Here is a 14,460-nt window from a genome sequence, read left to right as displayed (position 1 = left end):
CCAAATGAGCATCTCACTTCATAGCATTCTCCTGCCTTCTCCCCAACATTCTTCCTTTTCAAATAGCCATTAAATTCCATTTTGAATGCTTTGATTGAATTTGTGTCACCACACTCTCAGGCAGTGCATTCCAGACTCAAACCATGCACTGCATGATAAAGGTTTTTCCTCATAACACGTTTTTTCTAATTAATGTAAATCTGTGCTTTTTTCTTCCTTTCATAAGTGGGAATATTTTTTCCATATTTATTCTATCCAGACTACTCATGATTTTTAGTACTTCATTTAGATTTCCTCTCATTATTTTCTCAAAGTAGAGCAGTCCCAGTTTCTCCAAACTATCTTCATAACTAAAATTCCTCATCCCCACACCCTCGTAAACCTCCAGTGACTTCATATTCTTCCTGAAATGTAACACCCAGAACTGAATTCAATATTCCTGTTGAGGCCAACTAGTATCTTATTTATGTTCAACGTTATCTTCGTGCTCTCTATGCCCCTGTTCATGAAGGCTAGGACACTGTATGCTTTATTAACTGCTCTCTCAATCTGCCTTACCACATTTAACATCTTATGCACATATACACCGAAATCCCTCTGCTTCTGGACCCCTTTTAGATTTAAACTCTTTATTTTGTCTGAAAAATGTTCTTCCTACTAAAATTATTTGCCCATTCTTCTGACCTGTCCATATTCTTTTGAAGTTTTACATTAACCTTAATCCAGTTTATAGGGTTTCCAATATAGGTTTCGCAAAACTTGAAATTGTATATATTAATGTACTCCAGAAAAAGCCAGAGTCCTAGCACTGACGCCTGGGGGCACTTTACAACAAATCTTCCCTTAGCCTGAAAACATCCATTACTCTGTTTACTTTCCTGTCCCTTTTATTCCATGAACTTTGGACTCTGCTTTGAACTTTGCTCACTGGTCTGTTGTGTGGTACTGTATCAAATGCCTTCTTGAAGTCCATATACATCATATCAATAGTAATACCCTGATCGACCCTATCTGATACTTCATCATGGAACAGTGGCAAGTTAATTCAATGTTATTTTCCCCTAACAAATCCATATTACCTCCACTTAATTAAGCTACATTTGTCAATGTAATCTTGTCATGGATTATTATTTCTAAAGGTTTCCTAAACAGTGAAGTGAAGTTAAATTAACTGGTCTGTATTTGCTGGGCTTTACAAAGCTGTAGACTTTGCAATTCTCAAATCTTCTGGAGACTAATTCTAAGAGAGACTGAAAACTTATTGCCAGTGCCTCTGCAATTTTCATTCTCACTTCATCCAGTATCCTTGAATGCATCTTGTCTGGTCCTGGTGCATAGTCAACTTTAAGATGACAATATATCCAAAATTACCTCCTTAGCAATATTAACAGTCAGACCTCCTCTGCTTGCCAGTTTCTTGTTCTTTTTCTTTCATATCTTTTAACACTTTGCAGCAGATTTCCATCCTCCCCCTCCCACCAACTTTTAACTTCTTAAACTACCCAAGCCTATCTGGAGATTAGAGGCGAGACAAAAGGAGAGGAGTTGTGGCCGGACCCTGGGTGAGAACAGAGTGCGTGGGCCGAGCGCCGGAGCGGGAGCAGAGTGAGTTGAAGCTGGAGCCCGGAGTGGCAGCAGAACCTGTATGGGAAGAGTCGCAGGCTGAGTCCATAGTGGGGAGCAGAGCAAATCATGACGGGAGCCCTGAGCGGTTTCAGAGTGAACGTGAGCCGAGCTCTACAGTGGGGAGCAGAGTGGGTCATGGCCGAGTCCTGGAGCAGGGAGTAGAGCGAGTTGCAGGCCACATCACAGAATGGCAGCAGAGTGAATGTGATCCAAATCCTGGAGCAGGGAGCATGGCAAGTCATGACTGGAGCCCAGAGTGGGAGCAGAGCGAGTCCTGAACTGAGGACAGCGCGTGGATGCAGGGTGGCCTCGTGTCTGAAGCCCAGCGGGCATGGGCTCATGTTGGAAAAGGACTAAAACTTGAGTATTTTAAAGACATTTTTTATTCTCATTCTAAACTTTTAAACTCTGTATTCCCATACTAATCCATTTTTTAAATTTACTATTTCAAATCTGTGACACTTAAAAAGTTGTTTGGGGGGCGGATGAGTTCAGGTAAAGGGGTGGCAGTAAAATGGGAAGCCTTCAAAAATGAGATGAGAGTCCAGAGACAAAGAAAAAGCCCATTTGGTTCATTGATATCTTTTAGGGGCGGAAATCTGCAATCCTTGCCTCATCTGGCCTCCATGTGACACCACACCCACATTAATTTTGTGGTGATAGTGATACAGCAATTGTGTTATAGGAATAATCCAGAATCTCAGGCTACAGTTTTAGGGACATCTCATGGTGAAATTTATATTCAATAACATCTGGAATAAAAAGTTACCCTAATGGTGATCACGTAACCATTGTCAAATGGCACGATGGCTCAGTGGTTAGCACTGCTGCCTCACAGCACCAGGGTCCCAGGTTTGATTCCAGCCTCGGGCACCTGCCTGTGTGGAGTTTGTATATTCTCCCTGTGTCTGCATGGGTTTCCTCCCACAGTCCAAAGATGTGCAGGTCAGGTGAATTAGCCATGCTAAATTGCCCATAGTGTTAGGTACATTAGTCAGAGAGAAATGGGAGTGGGTGGGTTACTCTTCGGAGGGTCGGTGTGGACCTGTTGGGGCGAAGGGCCTGTTTCCACACTGTAGGGAATCTAATCTAATCAAAAATGTTATAAAAGTGCACCTGGTTCACTAATGCCCTCTAAGGAAGTAAATCTATCATCTTTACCTGGTCTGGCCTACATGTGACTAAAGATCTATAGCAATGTGATGATTTTTTAACTACTCTCTGGAAATTAATGATGAGTAATAAATGCTGGCTAAGCCAGTGGTACCCACATCCCATGAATCAATAAAAAATTGGAGTTGATTTTTAACTGCCCTCTGAAATAGGCTAACAAGCCACAGATGCAGATGGTTCACCACAACTGTCTCAAGGGCAATTTGAGATAGACAACTGATATTGGCCTAGCCATTGAAGCTCACAGGCCATGACTGAAATAGCAAAAAGCATGTGATATATCTGAAATGACATATCATTTACATAATGTTTGATCAAAACATTATAATTTATATGTGTCACCAGCAATCTTATGAATTGCTTCCCAATGTCTTCATTAAAGTCAATTATAACAATGGTAAAAAGCTATAGACTTAAAATGGATTCCAAAGAGTAACCCACCCAGTCCCATTTCTCTCTGACTAATGTACCTAACACTATGGGCAATTTAGCATTGCTAATTCACCTGCATTGGTTACTGTCACCCATGTAGATGATCTACCATTAAAACTCTCCTCTGTCAATAAGGAAAATTGTTAATAAAGATTATATTGAGTTGCCCTTATAAAATGGTGGTGAAGATTTTTCTGGGTTTGATATATCTGGTTTATCAAGCTATTCCTGTGGTAGTAATATTAATATGAGGCATGACTCACATCCAGGCCAGACATTATGACATTGGTGAACTGCTCAGGTTTTTGTAATATGATAGATTCATGCTTTTTTTAAACTGATACTCAAAACATTTTATTTCCAGATTTTTAAAACTGAATTTTAATTCTTAAACTATGATAGTGGTATTAGTGCGCATGTCCTCTGGATATTAATTCAGGGCTTTGAATTACTAATTGAATAAGATAACTGTTGTACTACTGTAAGATTAATCAAAATCTTTTTTTTTTACAATCAAAATCGCAACACCTACTAAACTTATGTCAGCAAGCAACTTTGTTACTCCTTCAAAACATTTGATTTAGCTGGTAAAGCCTCATTAGTCTACAACTAAAATTAAACTAATCAGCCTATGGTTTCGTATTTCTGACAGTGTATTTTTAAACATATTATATTTTAAACTGCTTTTGCATCCACTCCTAAATATTTGTTTCTCCCCTATATTTAATAGCATTACTACCTCAATATTATTTTCAGTAATGATGACTGATGAAAAGGTACAATTTGAAATCTCAGCCGTCTTGTGGCTCCACAATGTCCAATCAACTTAAATTCTTTAAGAGTGATTTCTAGAATATTGTTAATACATATTTACTGAAACTAAGGAGTATTTATTAAAGGCATCTGTAAAATCATATTTGCAACAGAAAAATACATTCTATTCTCCAGTACTAACGCAGGCTCTAAAATGACATCGCAATCTGTCTGAACATTACACCCACCTTTGCCAAGGAAATTGGAGCACAGAAAATTAGATCATTTTCTTGTCGACAGAACCACGGATGTGGTTTTTCTTTCACAGTAAAGATAATATCTGATGGAATGTTATTTGGACCCTGCATGAATCAAAAGTAATAAATCTCATTTAACCAATATAAAATATGAATAAAAAGTCATAATATTTCATGATTTCATCGTCGCATCCATTCTTCAGCTAATCCTGAGAATATTGCAAGAATTTCTGATCAATACCTTTTAATGACAAAGTTCATTTTATGTAGTATTATGATCTGAGTAGAACCCCAGCTGAGGTTACCATGAAGATCCTGCCATCTCAACCTCTCCCCATGCCTGAGGCGTGTGACCGTCAGGTTAAACTCACCACCAGTCATCACTTTCTAATGTGAGAGCAGTCCTGTGATCCTCTGGGGCTATGGCAACTCTAGAAGGGAGTAATAGTCACATGGGTAGGGGTACACTAGCCACAAAATATAATTGTGCCAGAAAATGGGAGCACAGAAGTTGGGAATTGCACTCTGTGTTATTGCACTTCTGTCAATATTATTCCAGATAACATGTAATACTCATGCTCCAAGCTTGTTAAAATGAGCCTGGGACATAAGCAATACCATTATTATTTGTATCGGGTGAAGCGGAGAGGGAATGTGACACCACTAATGACAACCAGCGCCAGAGACCCGGGTTCAATTCCCGCCTCAGGCGTCTGACTGTGTGGAGTTTGCACGTTCTCCCCGTGTCTGCGTGGGTTTCCTCCGGGTGCTCCGGTTTCCTCCCACAGTCCAAAGATGTGCAGGTCAGGTGAATTGGCCATGCTAAATTGCCCGTAGTGTTAGGTAAGGGGTAAATGTAGGGGTATGGGTGGGTTACGCTTCGGCGGGTCGGTGTGGACTTGTTGGGCCGAAGGGCCTGTTTCCACACTGTAAGTAATCTGTAAGTAATCTAATCTAAACCAAACCTGCTAAAGGGGTTTAAAAATAGAAAATGCAGGAAATACTCAGCAGGTCTGGCAGCATCTGTGGAGACAGATACAAAGTTAATATGCTGAATTTCACCTGAACTTGGCCATACAGTCTGTTCTGATATAACACGATAGTTCCGTTTCCATACGATCCCATGTTATAAGAAAATCACATAATAGATGTACCAGTTAAACCAATGGGACTGGAATCATGTTATAGCCAATACAGATAATGAAAGTACAAATAATGGGTTAAATTCTTCAGTCGCGTAATAGCCAATTCATGTTGAAGAAATGTGCGTTATAGCAGAATTGATTTCAGAAAGTTACATGGAAAATTTCTTTCTGTGAGCTCTAGCATATTTTCTCACTCAATTCTCAGAGCTCGCCCCATTAGCTATGGCAGTCTGCTTGCACTATTTTGTCTGAAATGAAAGTATTCGTCAATACTGGGATTCCTGAGGGTTTGCTGAGTTAGTTCTTTTGCTTGCGAGGACTTTCTGTTCTTCGATCTCTCTCTTCTCTAGGTTCTTTTTCCACTTCTTCACAGGAAACATAGACAACTTCTCCATTATTTACAAAGTCTCTTAGTTGCTGATTAAAAGCACCAGCTTACAGCAACTGGTATGGAAAAATAAACTGGCTTTCTTCAGGCTTTAATTATTTTACTGGAGAGAAAGACATACCACCTCCCCTTCCGGCGATGCAGTATTGTTCACACCCACAAGTTGTTCAACTATTCAGGAATCAATCAGATAGTTGTTGTCAAACTGACTCTCACTTTGTTCACACCCTCTTGAGCCAGCCCATCTACAGATTCCCCTCTTGCTTGAACAAAGCAGTAGTATAAGCAAGACTTACAATAAGCTCTTAAAGTAGCTTTAGGGGTATTTGCCATAATGTAGGGCCATCAAGGACACAGGAACCTCCAGAGAAATGGACTCTGGGGATAAAGCAAGCAATGTACCAGCTGTGAAACATGCCAGTGAAATTATCACGAGATTGCGCCATGAGTCTAAGTAGACCATACACCAAGGTAAAAGTCTCTGGGTTGCTGAAGGGTGCAGGTGAATGACTATTGTCTCTCCACCTATCCACCTGTCCTGGACCTCTCACTCCAGTTGTGAGGAGCCAGGTTTTCCTGCAGTGAGAGATAAAAAAGGATTGAGTATGATGAAATGGCTGCAAATATAATTCATAATCATGCATGAATACAAGAGGTGGTGAAATGTCTTCAGTCAGTTACTGGGCAGTATAAAGATCCAGAACAGTTAATAGTTGTAGAGGAAGAGGTGGTTGTGAACATTTGAGTGGACATGATGCATATGATGCTGTAGTGCATTACCCTTGGTGAGGTGCATGTGTGTGCAGAGTTATTGTTGGCCCTGTGAGTGTGTGATAGCAGGGAGAACATGGTGCCACTCATCCTTGCATAGTGCAGGAGAACTTCTTGCAGAACTGGTGGCCATTCTTTTTCACAGTGGAAACAGCATAGACCTATGCTACTATCTCTACCAGGTTGTCTACCAGCTTGAGACATACAAGATAATCAGAGGGTTAGATTGGATGGATAGTGAGAGCCTTTTTCCTAGGATGGTGATAGCTAGCACGAGGGGGTATAGCTTCAAATTGAGGGGTGATAGATAGATGACAGATGTCAGAGGTAGTTTCTTTACTCAGAGAGTAGTAGGGGCATGGAATGCACTGCCTGCAATAGTTGTAGACTCGCCAACTTTACGGGCATTTAAGTGGTCATTGGATAGGCATATGGATGAAAATAGAATAGTGTAGATTAGATGGGCTTCGGATTGGTTTCACAGGGCGCAACATCGAAGGCTGAAAGGCCTGTACTATGTTATATGTCTGGGTCTGATGAGGTGATCTCTTGCTGCAATCAGCCTGGAAGAGGACTGAACTTTTTTCTATCATCTTTTTCACCAGAGCTGTGAAAGCTTTCTCCATAAAGTGGGAGGCAAGCTTAGTTTTCTTCTTACCCTTCTGGGCCCAAAGGCCTCTTCCCCTCTATCGTAAACACCCAAACTGTTCACCTGTCCAGGAGCCAATCAGAGTTCTTTAAGGAAGTAGCAAGTAAGGTGGACATCATGCAATGAAAGCAACTCAGAGAATATTCACCCAACTGATTCCTGGGATGAAGACCTAAATTAATGGAAAAGGTAAGCAGATTGGGCCAAAGCCATTGAAGCTCAGAGGAATGAAAAGTGATCTTATTGAAACACAAAAGATTTTAAACGGAATTGACAGAATGGATGCAGAGAGGATGTTTCCCTTGTGGGAGAGTCTAGAACCACAGGATAGAGTTTAAAAATGAGGAATTTCTCTAATAGTGGAGAGGACTGAAGAGGAAAGGAAGGAAAATGAGAAGAGGAGAAAAATAACTAACGTGTCAAATTTATAACAAATTGTAATTTGACGTGACTCAGCACAAGACATAAGAGCCAAGAGTTGTTGCAGTTCATTGCAGGCAGCACAAATCAGATGAATATGAATGTCAGGTAGCACAAAAGTCAAACACATGACAGGCTAGGCAAGTGCGTACTAGGGATGAATATCAAGTAGAATCTGAAGCTTAGTAGTCAAGGCAGATATAGCTGGCTTCACAGTTAACAACCACTTGAATGAACTGTTTCAGAAATTGATGCACTCCCCTCAAGGCTCCATTCGCAGTCACCACATTGTTATCGACCTGCATTAATTTATTAATTAATAAACTGAGATAAAAAGATTAATTTAAGCAAAGCATATGAGTAGTCATTACAGTATAAACAAGCACTTTAACTAGAAACATCTAAAAGATTAAAGTATACATTTAGGTAGATTAAATCTAGCCCTGGTTATGAATCCTGTAACTGATATTGAGTGCATAGTGTAAAATCACAGTGTGCAGCATTGAGTTCCCAGAATGATATGTCCTGGATTTAATTATTTTGCAATGAATGTGACATCTTTTATTTAGCCTTTTTTTTGTTTTTAAGATGGTTTATGATCTGCAGACATAAGACGAAAGCAATGATAAGTGCAATTTTTTATATATCTAATGCATTTAAAAAATCCCAAGATGATTTATGGGGTTGGGGAGAGGGGTGAAGAATAACAGATACAAAAAAAAACTAATGTTGATCCATGGTGGATGAGCCCGAAAAGGTGACTCTGAGCTCGATTGAAAATATCAGTTATGAAAAGGTTTTTAACAGTGGAACGAAATAGACAGTTTAAAAAAATTAAGGAGAATTTCTAGCGAATAAGTCCAAATTAGTTGCAGACATTGGACATCATGAATGAGAATGATAATAAGGCAGTCAGGGGACTGAAGGGTGTTTGAAGTTAAAGAATTATAGAAGTGATTGTAGATGTAGAATGGGACAATGCACTGGAGGCATTTAAAAATAAGGAAAATATTCAATGTATGTGCAGATCACAGGGAGGGATAATGGGTGAGTGAAACTTAGTGGAAAAAGAGTTGCTGATTTGTAATCATTGCAGGTTTATTCATTCATTGTAGCAGTTGATGGCTGGTCAGCATTTATTGCCCATTGCAAATTACTCTTGAGAAGATAATGGTGAGTTGCCTTCTTGAACCACTACAGTCCAAGTACTGTAGTTGCATCCGCCATGCTGTTCGGGAGATGGACGCAGGATTTTGACCAAGTGACACTGAATGTATGGTGAGATAATTCCAAGTTACTATATAGCATGTAGTTTGAAGAGGCACTTATAGATGGTGCTGTTTCCATGTCTCTGCTGCCCTTGTTCTTCTAGATGGTACAGATCCCAAGTTTAGAAGGTACTCTCTAAGGAGCCTTGGTGAGTTGTTTATAGAACATGTTGGATGGAGACAAAGAATAGGTGATTCTGCAGGGACTAAATTATGGACAAGAGTTTCATGGAGGCTAAGCTGAATTCTGTCGTGAAGGTGGACGAAAACAGTCTTCCTGATCTATAGATAATAGTGTTTATTGTTCAGGTTTCAATCAGATTGTCAAGCTGTTGAGCTAACCTGAGGTGTAAGTTTTGATACATAGCTACAATCTTGGACTGATAGTATAGAGGAAATTGGAAACCAAACATGGGTGAACAGATGAAGTCTGCTGTTACCACATAAATTTGGAAGGGACCCAAAACCTATGGTCATATCTCTGAAGGGCAATGTGCACATAGAATCATACAGTCACACAGTCATACAGCATGAAACAGGCCCTTCAGTCCAACTCACCCATGTTGACCAAGTTTCCCAAGTAAACAAGTCCCATTTGCCTGCATTTGGCCCATATTTTTCAAAACATTTCCTATTAATGTACCTGGAAAAGCACAGCAGGTCAGGCAGCATCAAAGGAACAGGAGAATCGACGTTTCGGGAATAAGCCCGGGCTTATGCCCGAAACGTTGATCCTCCTGTTCTTTGATGCTGCCTGACCTGCTGTGCTTTTCCAGCAACACATTTTTGAGCTCTGATCTCCAGCTTCTGAAGTCCTCACTTTCTCCTATTAATGTACCTGTCCAATTGCCTTTTAAATGTTGTAACTGTACCTGCATCCACCACTTCCTCTCGGAGTTCATTTCACAGATGAATCATACTTTAAGTGAAAACGTTGCCTCTCAGGTCCCTTTTAAATTTTCCTCATCCCACCTTAAATTTATGCCCTTAAGTTTTGAATTCTCCCACCCTGGGGAAAAGATCTTTACTTTTCGCCTTATCTATGCCCCTCATGATTTTATAAACTTCTGTGAGATCACCCCTCAACTTCCTATGCTCCAGTAAGGAAAGGCCTGCCCATCCAGCATCTCCCTATAAAAAATATTAAAAATACAAACCCTCTAGTTCCAGCAACATTCTTGTAAATCTTTTCTGCACACTCTCCAATTTAAAGATATCTTTCCTAAAGAAGAAGAATCAAGAGTACATTCTGAGACTATCCAGTAATTCACTGTATAGTTATACATTCATCAAACCAGCAGATAAAGGAGGAGCCAACATCACACAGAATAGAACGGACTACTGCAAAGAAGCATACTGACAACTGAACAACCAGGAACACTACAGACAACTACCTGCTGATCTGAACACACCCATCAACTCAACAGACTGCTCAAGCCTTTTGATCCAGATCTTCAGAGTATCCTATGCACTCTCATCCCATGTACTTCTTGCATACGAGACTTCTGCTACCTTCCAAAGATAAACAAAGCTAACACACCTGGATGTCCCATCATATCAGGCAACAGTACTGTGTGAGAACCTCTCTGGCTACGTTGAGGGCATCTTGAAACCCATTGTATGTGGAATCCCCAGCTTCTGTCGCGACACTACAGGCTTCTTAGAGAAACTCAGCATCTACGGACCAGTCGAACCAGGAACATTCCTGGTCACAACAGATGTTTCGCACTCTACACCAGCATCCCCCATGATGATGGCATTGTTACAACAGCTTCAGTACTCAACACCAACAACTGCCAATTTTCAGATGCCATCCTACACTCATCTGCTTCATCCTTGACCAAAACGTCTTCACCGTCGACAACCAGCTCTTCAATGGGGAGCAAATTTGTACTCCAATATGCCAACATTTTCATCCATGAGTTCAACCAAGACTTCTTTGCTGCACAGGACCATCAACCAATGTTACACACCAGATACATCGACAACATTTTCTTCCTTTGGACTCATGGTGAGAAATCACTGATATACAATAATATCAACAAATTTCATCCCACCATTAGACTCACCATGGACTACTGTTCAGAATCAGTCTTATTCTTGGATACATGCATCTCCATCAAGAACGGACATCTCAGTACCTCATTCTACCGCAAGCCCACGACTAACCTCATGAGGCTGCACTTCTCTAACTTGCACCCTAACAATGTTAAAGACAAGCCCAGTATGGCGATCTGCACAGGATCTGCTCAGAAGAAGAGGAACCCCATGGATGTCAAAGATGCTGAAAGATGCCCTCATAAGAGCGGGATAAGGTGCTCAATTCATCGATCACCAGTTCCAACATGCCACAGTGAAAAGCTCCAATGACTTCCTCAGGAGACAGATGCAGGACCCAACCAATAGAGTACTCTTCATCATCCAGTACTTCCCTGGAGCAGAGAAACTACGTCATGTCCTTTGCAGTCTTCAACATGTCATTGATGACAGCGAACATCTCGCCAAGATCACTCCTACCATTGCTACAACAACAGGTGAATGGACACCACACAACACTCGACAGACAGGAATGAACCCTCCCAGTCAGGAACACTTCAGCAGTCAAGGACATTCAGCTTCCAATCTTCGGGTAAGTGTGCTCCAAGGTGGCCTGCGAGATACACAACAATGCAGAATCGCCAAGCAGAAACTGATAGTCAAGTTCCATACCCATGAACTTCGGCTCATGTCATACTACATATAACTCCACCATACTATTCTGTATCTGTAAAATCTTTCTAACTGTCCTGTTTTGACACCATCACCTTGATAACTTGTTATGGTCTCTCTATCTTAATTAGTTTGTACAATTTTGGATAGACCCTCAGCATGCGACTTTTATACCTATCATGTTATTCCATCCATTTGGTTTGTCTCCAGCACCACCTTATTTTTAATTTTTTGAAATTATCTCTCTGCCTCAATTAATTGGATTATAAATCATCCCTTCACTTGCATTTCAGCTGTTGACATTTTACTAACCCTGTCTGACACTTTTGATCACTTGCCGAGACTTATTATTCACCCTGGTGACACTCCACTCCATTTGTATGATCTTTTGATCTCTCTGCCTATAAATTCTTTTCACTTCACTTGATGAAGGAGCAGCCTTCCAAAAACTCGTAATTTCAAATAAACCTGTTGGACTATAATATGGTATTGTGTGACTTCTGACTTTGTATATTTTCATAAATAGCAACCATTGTTGAAAATACATTTACTTTTCAAAATTTATTCTAATAGATCACTAAAATATAGTATAAAATCTGCAGCAATAGGCACAGGTGTCAGGAACAAGCCAGGAAACAGTTCATCACAATGTGAAGCCCTTCCCTATCTCGACTTTTCACGATCAGTGATATCAGGTTTCAGAAGGCTTATCAAGGAGCTTCATCACCATGGCTGAAAGTACAGCAGTCCACCTCCAGCCAGTAACCTCCCAGGCAATAAATAATCTACAGATGGTTTAAGACACATCCAGGAACACTGCATCTGGGCTGTCACAACAGAAGCCAACGACTTAGCGGAAGATTATGCCTCTCAAGAAGAATCTAAATTCAAAGCTTTGTTGCACCTTGCAGAGGCAGACACCAACACTGGAGAGGCAAATGTCCTCATTGGTCATAGTAATGGCTTAAATATTAAAGCCATTCATTATGTAATTCATCATTTGAAGTCTACTCCCTTGAAAACAGTAAAAATGTTCAAAGGCACAATCAGGGAATTAACAATGACAGTGAGAGTGACACATGTTATCCTTAGCAGCATATTAGCATGTCAGCTTCCTCACTATCTCTCAATCAATAGCAACCAAAAAGAACATTGGACAGGGTACTTTCTAATTGGTGAAAAACTGGAAACAATGGAGATCCAAAGAGACTTTGGGGATCCAAGTTAGCGGATCATTAAAATGTCATGACAGACTGAAGAAATGCAGTTGAGCATTCAAGAGGGCATTGAATGATTTTTGGGTGGCAATGATGTGTAAGGATATAGGGAAAATGCAGGAGATTGAAGATTGATACTAGATGGTGGAGTCAGACTAAATAATAAGAGTCAATGCAGGCAAGAAAGACTGAATGGCCTCCTTCTGCATTGTTATAGTTCTGTGATTCTGTGACAGACAGAAAGTAATCAAAAAGGCTCATGGAATTCTGAAATACATAGGGGTCTATACTGCAAGCAGGTAGAATTCATTCTCAGCTACACAAAGCCCTGCTTGGAATATGGAAGGAATGCTGTGAGCAGTTCTGTGTATCATACCACCAGAAAGACATATTTGTTTTCTTGAGAGGCATAATCTTCCGCCAAGTCGTTGGCTCCTGTTGTGACAGCCCTGATGCAGTGTTCCTGGGTATGTCTTAAACCATCTGCAGATTGTGTGGAGTGCAGCATAGATTTAACAGGACAACAGCTAGACTCCACAAAATAAATTAAGAGGAGAGATTACACAAATCCTACCTGGTCTCCTTCTTTTGGGAATGTGATTTTAGTTCCTGGTTTCCAGCCTTGTTTAACCTGAATGGTCAGGATCTTATCCTTAATACTTGAAGTGTGACCATCTTCATTCATAACCTGTTTGAAAAGTAATGAAGTCAATGGAATTGTCATTAAACACTTTATATTATTAACAAAATAATATTGTAATAAATAGTTAGAAATTTAACATGCCCTTAAAAGTTAAATTCATCTTTTTACAAACCTAGTAAGACATGTAATTATGTGTTTGGAGACTTGCAGGAAATGTCATAGATTCCATATTTGTTTACCAAGACATGATGTATTAGAGGCTGATACTATAAGGGTCTGGGAATATCCACAACTTAAACCATGATTTAAACCTTGTGCTTAGTCAGCTGATTGCCACCAAAGCAACCTATCATTAACTTCACAAGGAGGAAATTAAAAACGCTGAGTGTTGAATCCTGATTGCTACCCAGTGGATTGTTCTGGCAAGTATGTAAATCAGGAACCTAGGTGTGTCATTAATCAGATCCATGAAACTGTCTTACTAATCCTTGGAAAAGATGGTTACAGACACCACTATATGTATCACTCTATGATTTCCACAAAAACATGTTTAGTTTCAAGTAAATAAAATAGTCCATGATATTATAAATTAATATTATAATACACATTAGAATTTACCTTTTTCAGTATCCATATAATAATCCTCCTCAGCCAATGATTCTCAGAGGAAAAAGCCAGTAAAACAAACAATAACACTTGGAAATGAATAGAGAGTCATACTTGTTCTCTGTTTTGAACTACATAATATGGGTTGAAACAGTATGTCTCAATTGCCAGTTTTATTGATGTTCTCTTTATATGTACCACCTATTACGATAACTAGGGGGAGGCAGTGGTGTAATTGTCATGTCACTGGCATAGTATCCAAAGTTCTGGAGTAATGTTCTGGGAGCAAGGGCTCAAATCCCACCATTGTGTCAGTTGAGAATTTAAATCCAATTAATAAATCTTGTCTCAGTAATGTGCCATGAAAATCTATGTCACCATGATATATAACAACTCTGTCTCT

General features: G+C 40.0%; 1 protein-coding gene across 2 annotated transcripts in view; it reads right to left on the bottom strand.

The window, feature by feature from the left end:
* dnajb13 (DnaJ heat shock protein family (Hsp40) member B13) overlaps positions 1 to 14,460 on the bottom strand; it is an 84,870-nt gene that overhangs the window by 45,515 nt on the left and 24,895 nt on the right. For both annotated transcript variants that reach the window (XM_087988327.1, XM_043692202.2), the window contains exons 5-6: positions 13,383 to 13,496; positions 4,233 to 4,346 (exon numbers count right to left, since the gene is read on the bottom strand). In XM_087988327.1, coding sequence (XP_087844453.1) covers positions 4,233 to 4,346; positions 13,383 to 13,496 — 228 coding nt within the window. The remainder of the gene's footprint in view (positions 1 to 4,232; positions 4,347 to 13,382; positions 13,497 to 14,460) is intronic.

The sequence above is a fragment of the Chiloscyllium plagiosum genome, unplaced genomic scaffold (assembly GCF_037043375.1).
Source record: "Chiloscyllium plagiosum isolate Xiang-an unplaced genomic scaffold, Cpla_swu_hap1 HiC_scaffold_6, whole genome shotgun sequence".
NCBI lineage: Eukaryota > Metazoa > Chordata > Chondrichthyes > Orectolobiformes > Hemiscylliidae > Chiloscyllium > Chiloscyllium plagiosum.
Note: the sequence above shows the minus strand (reverse complement) of the source record. Positions and strands in the feature narration are given on the sequence as shown.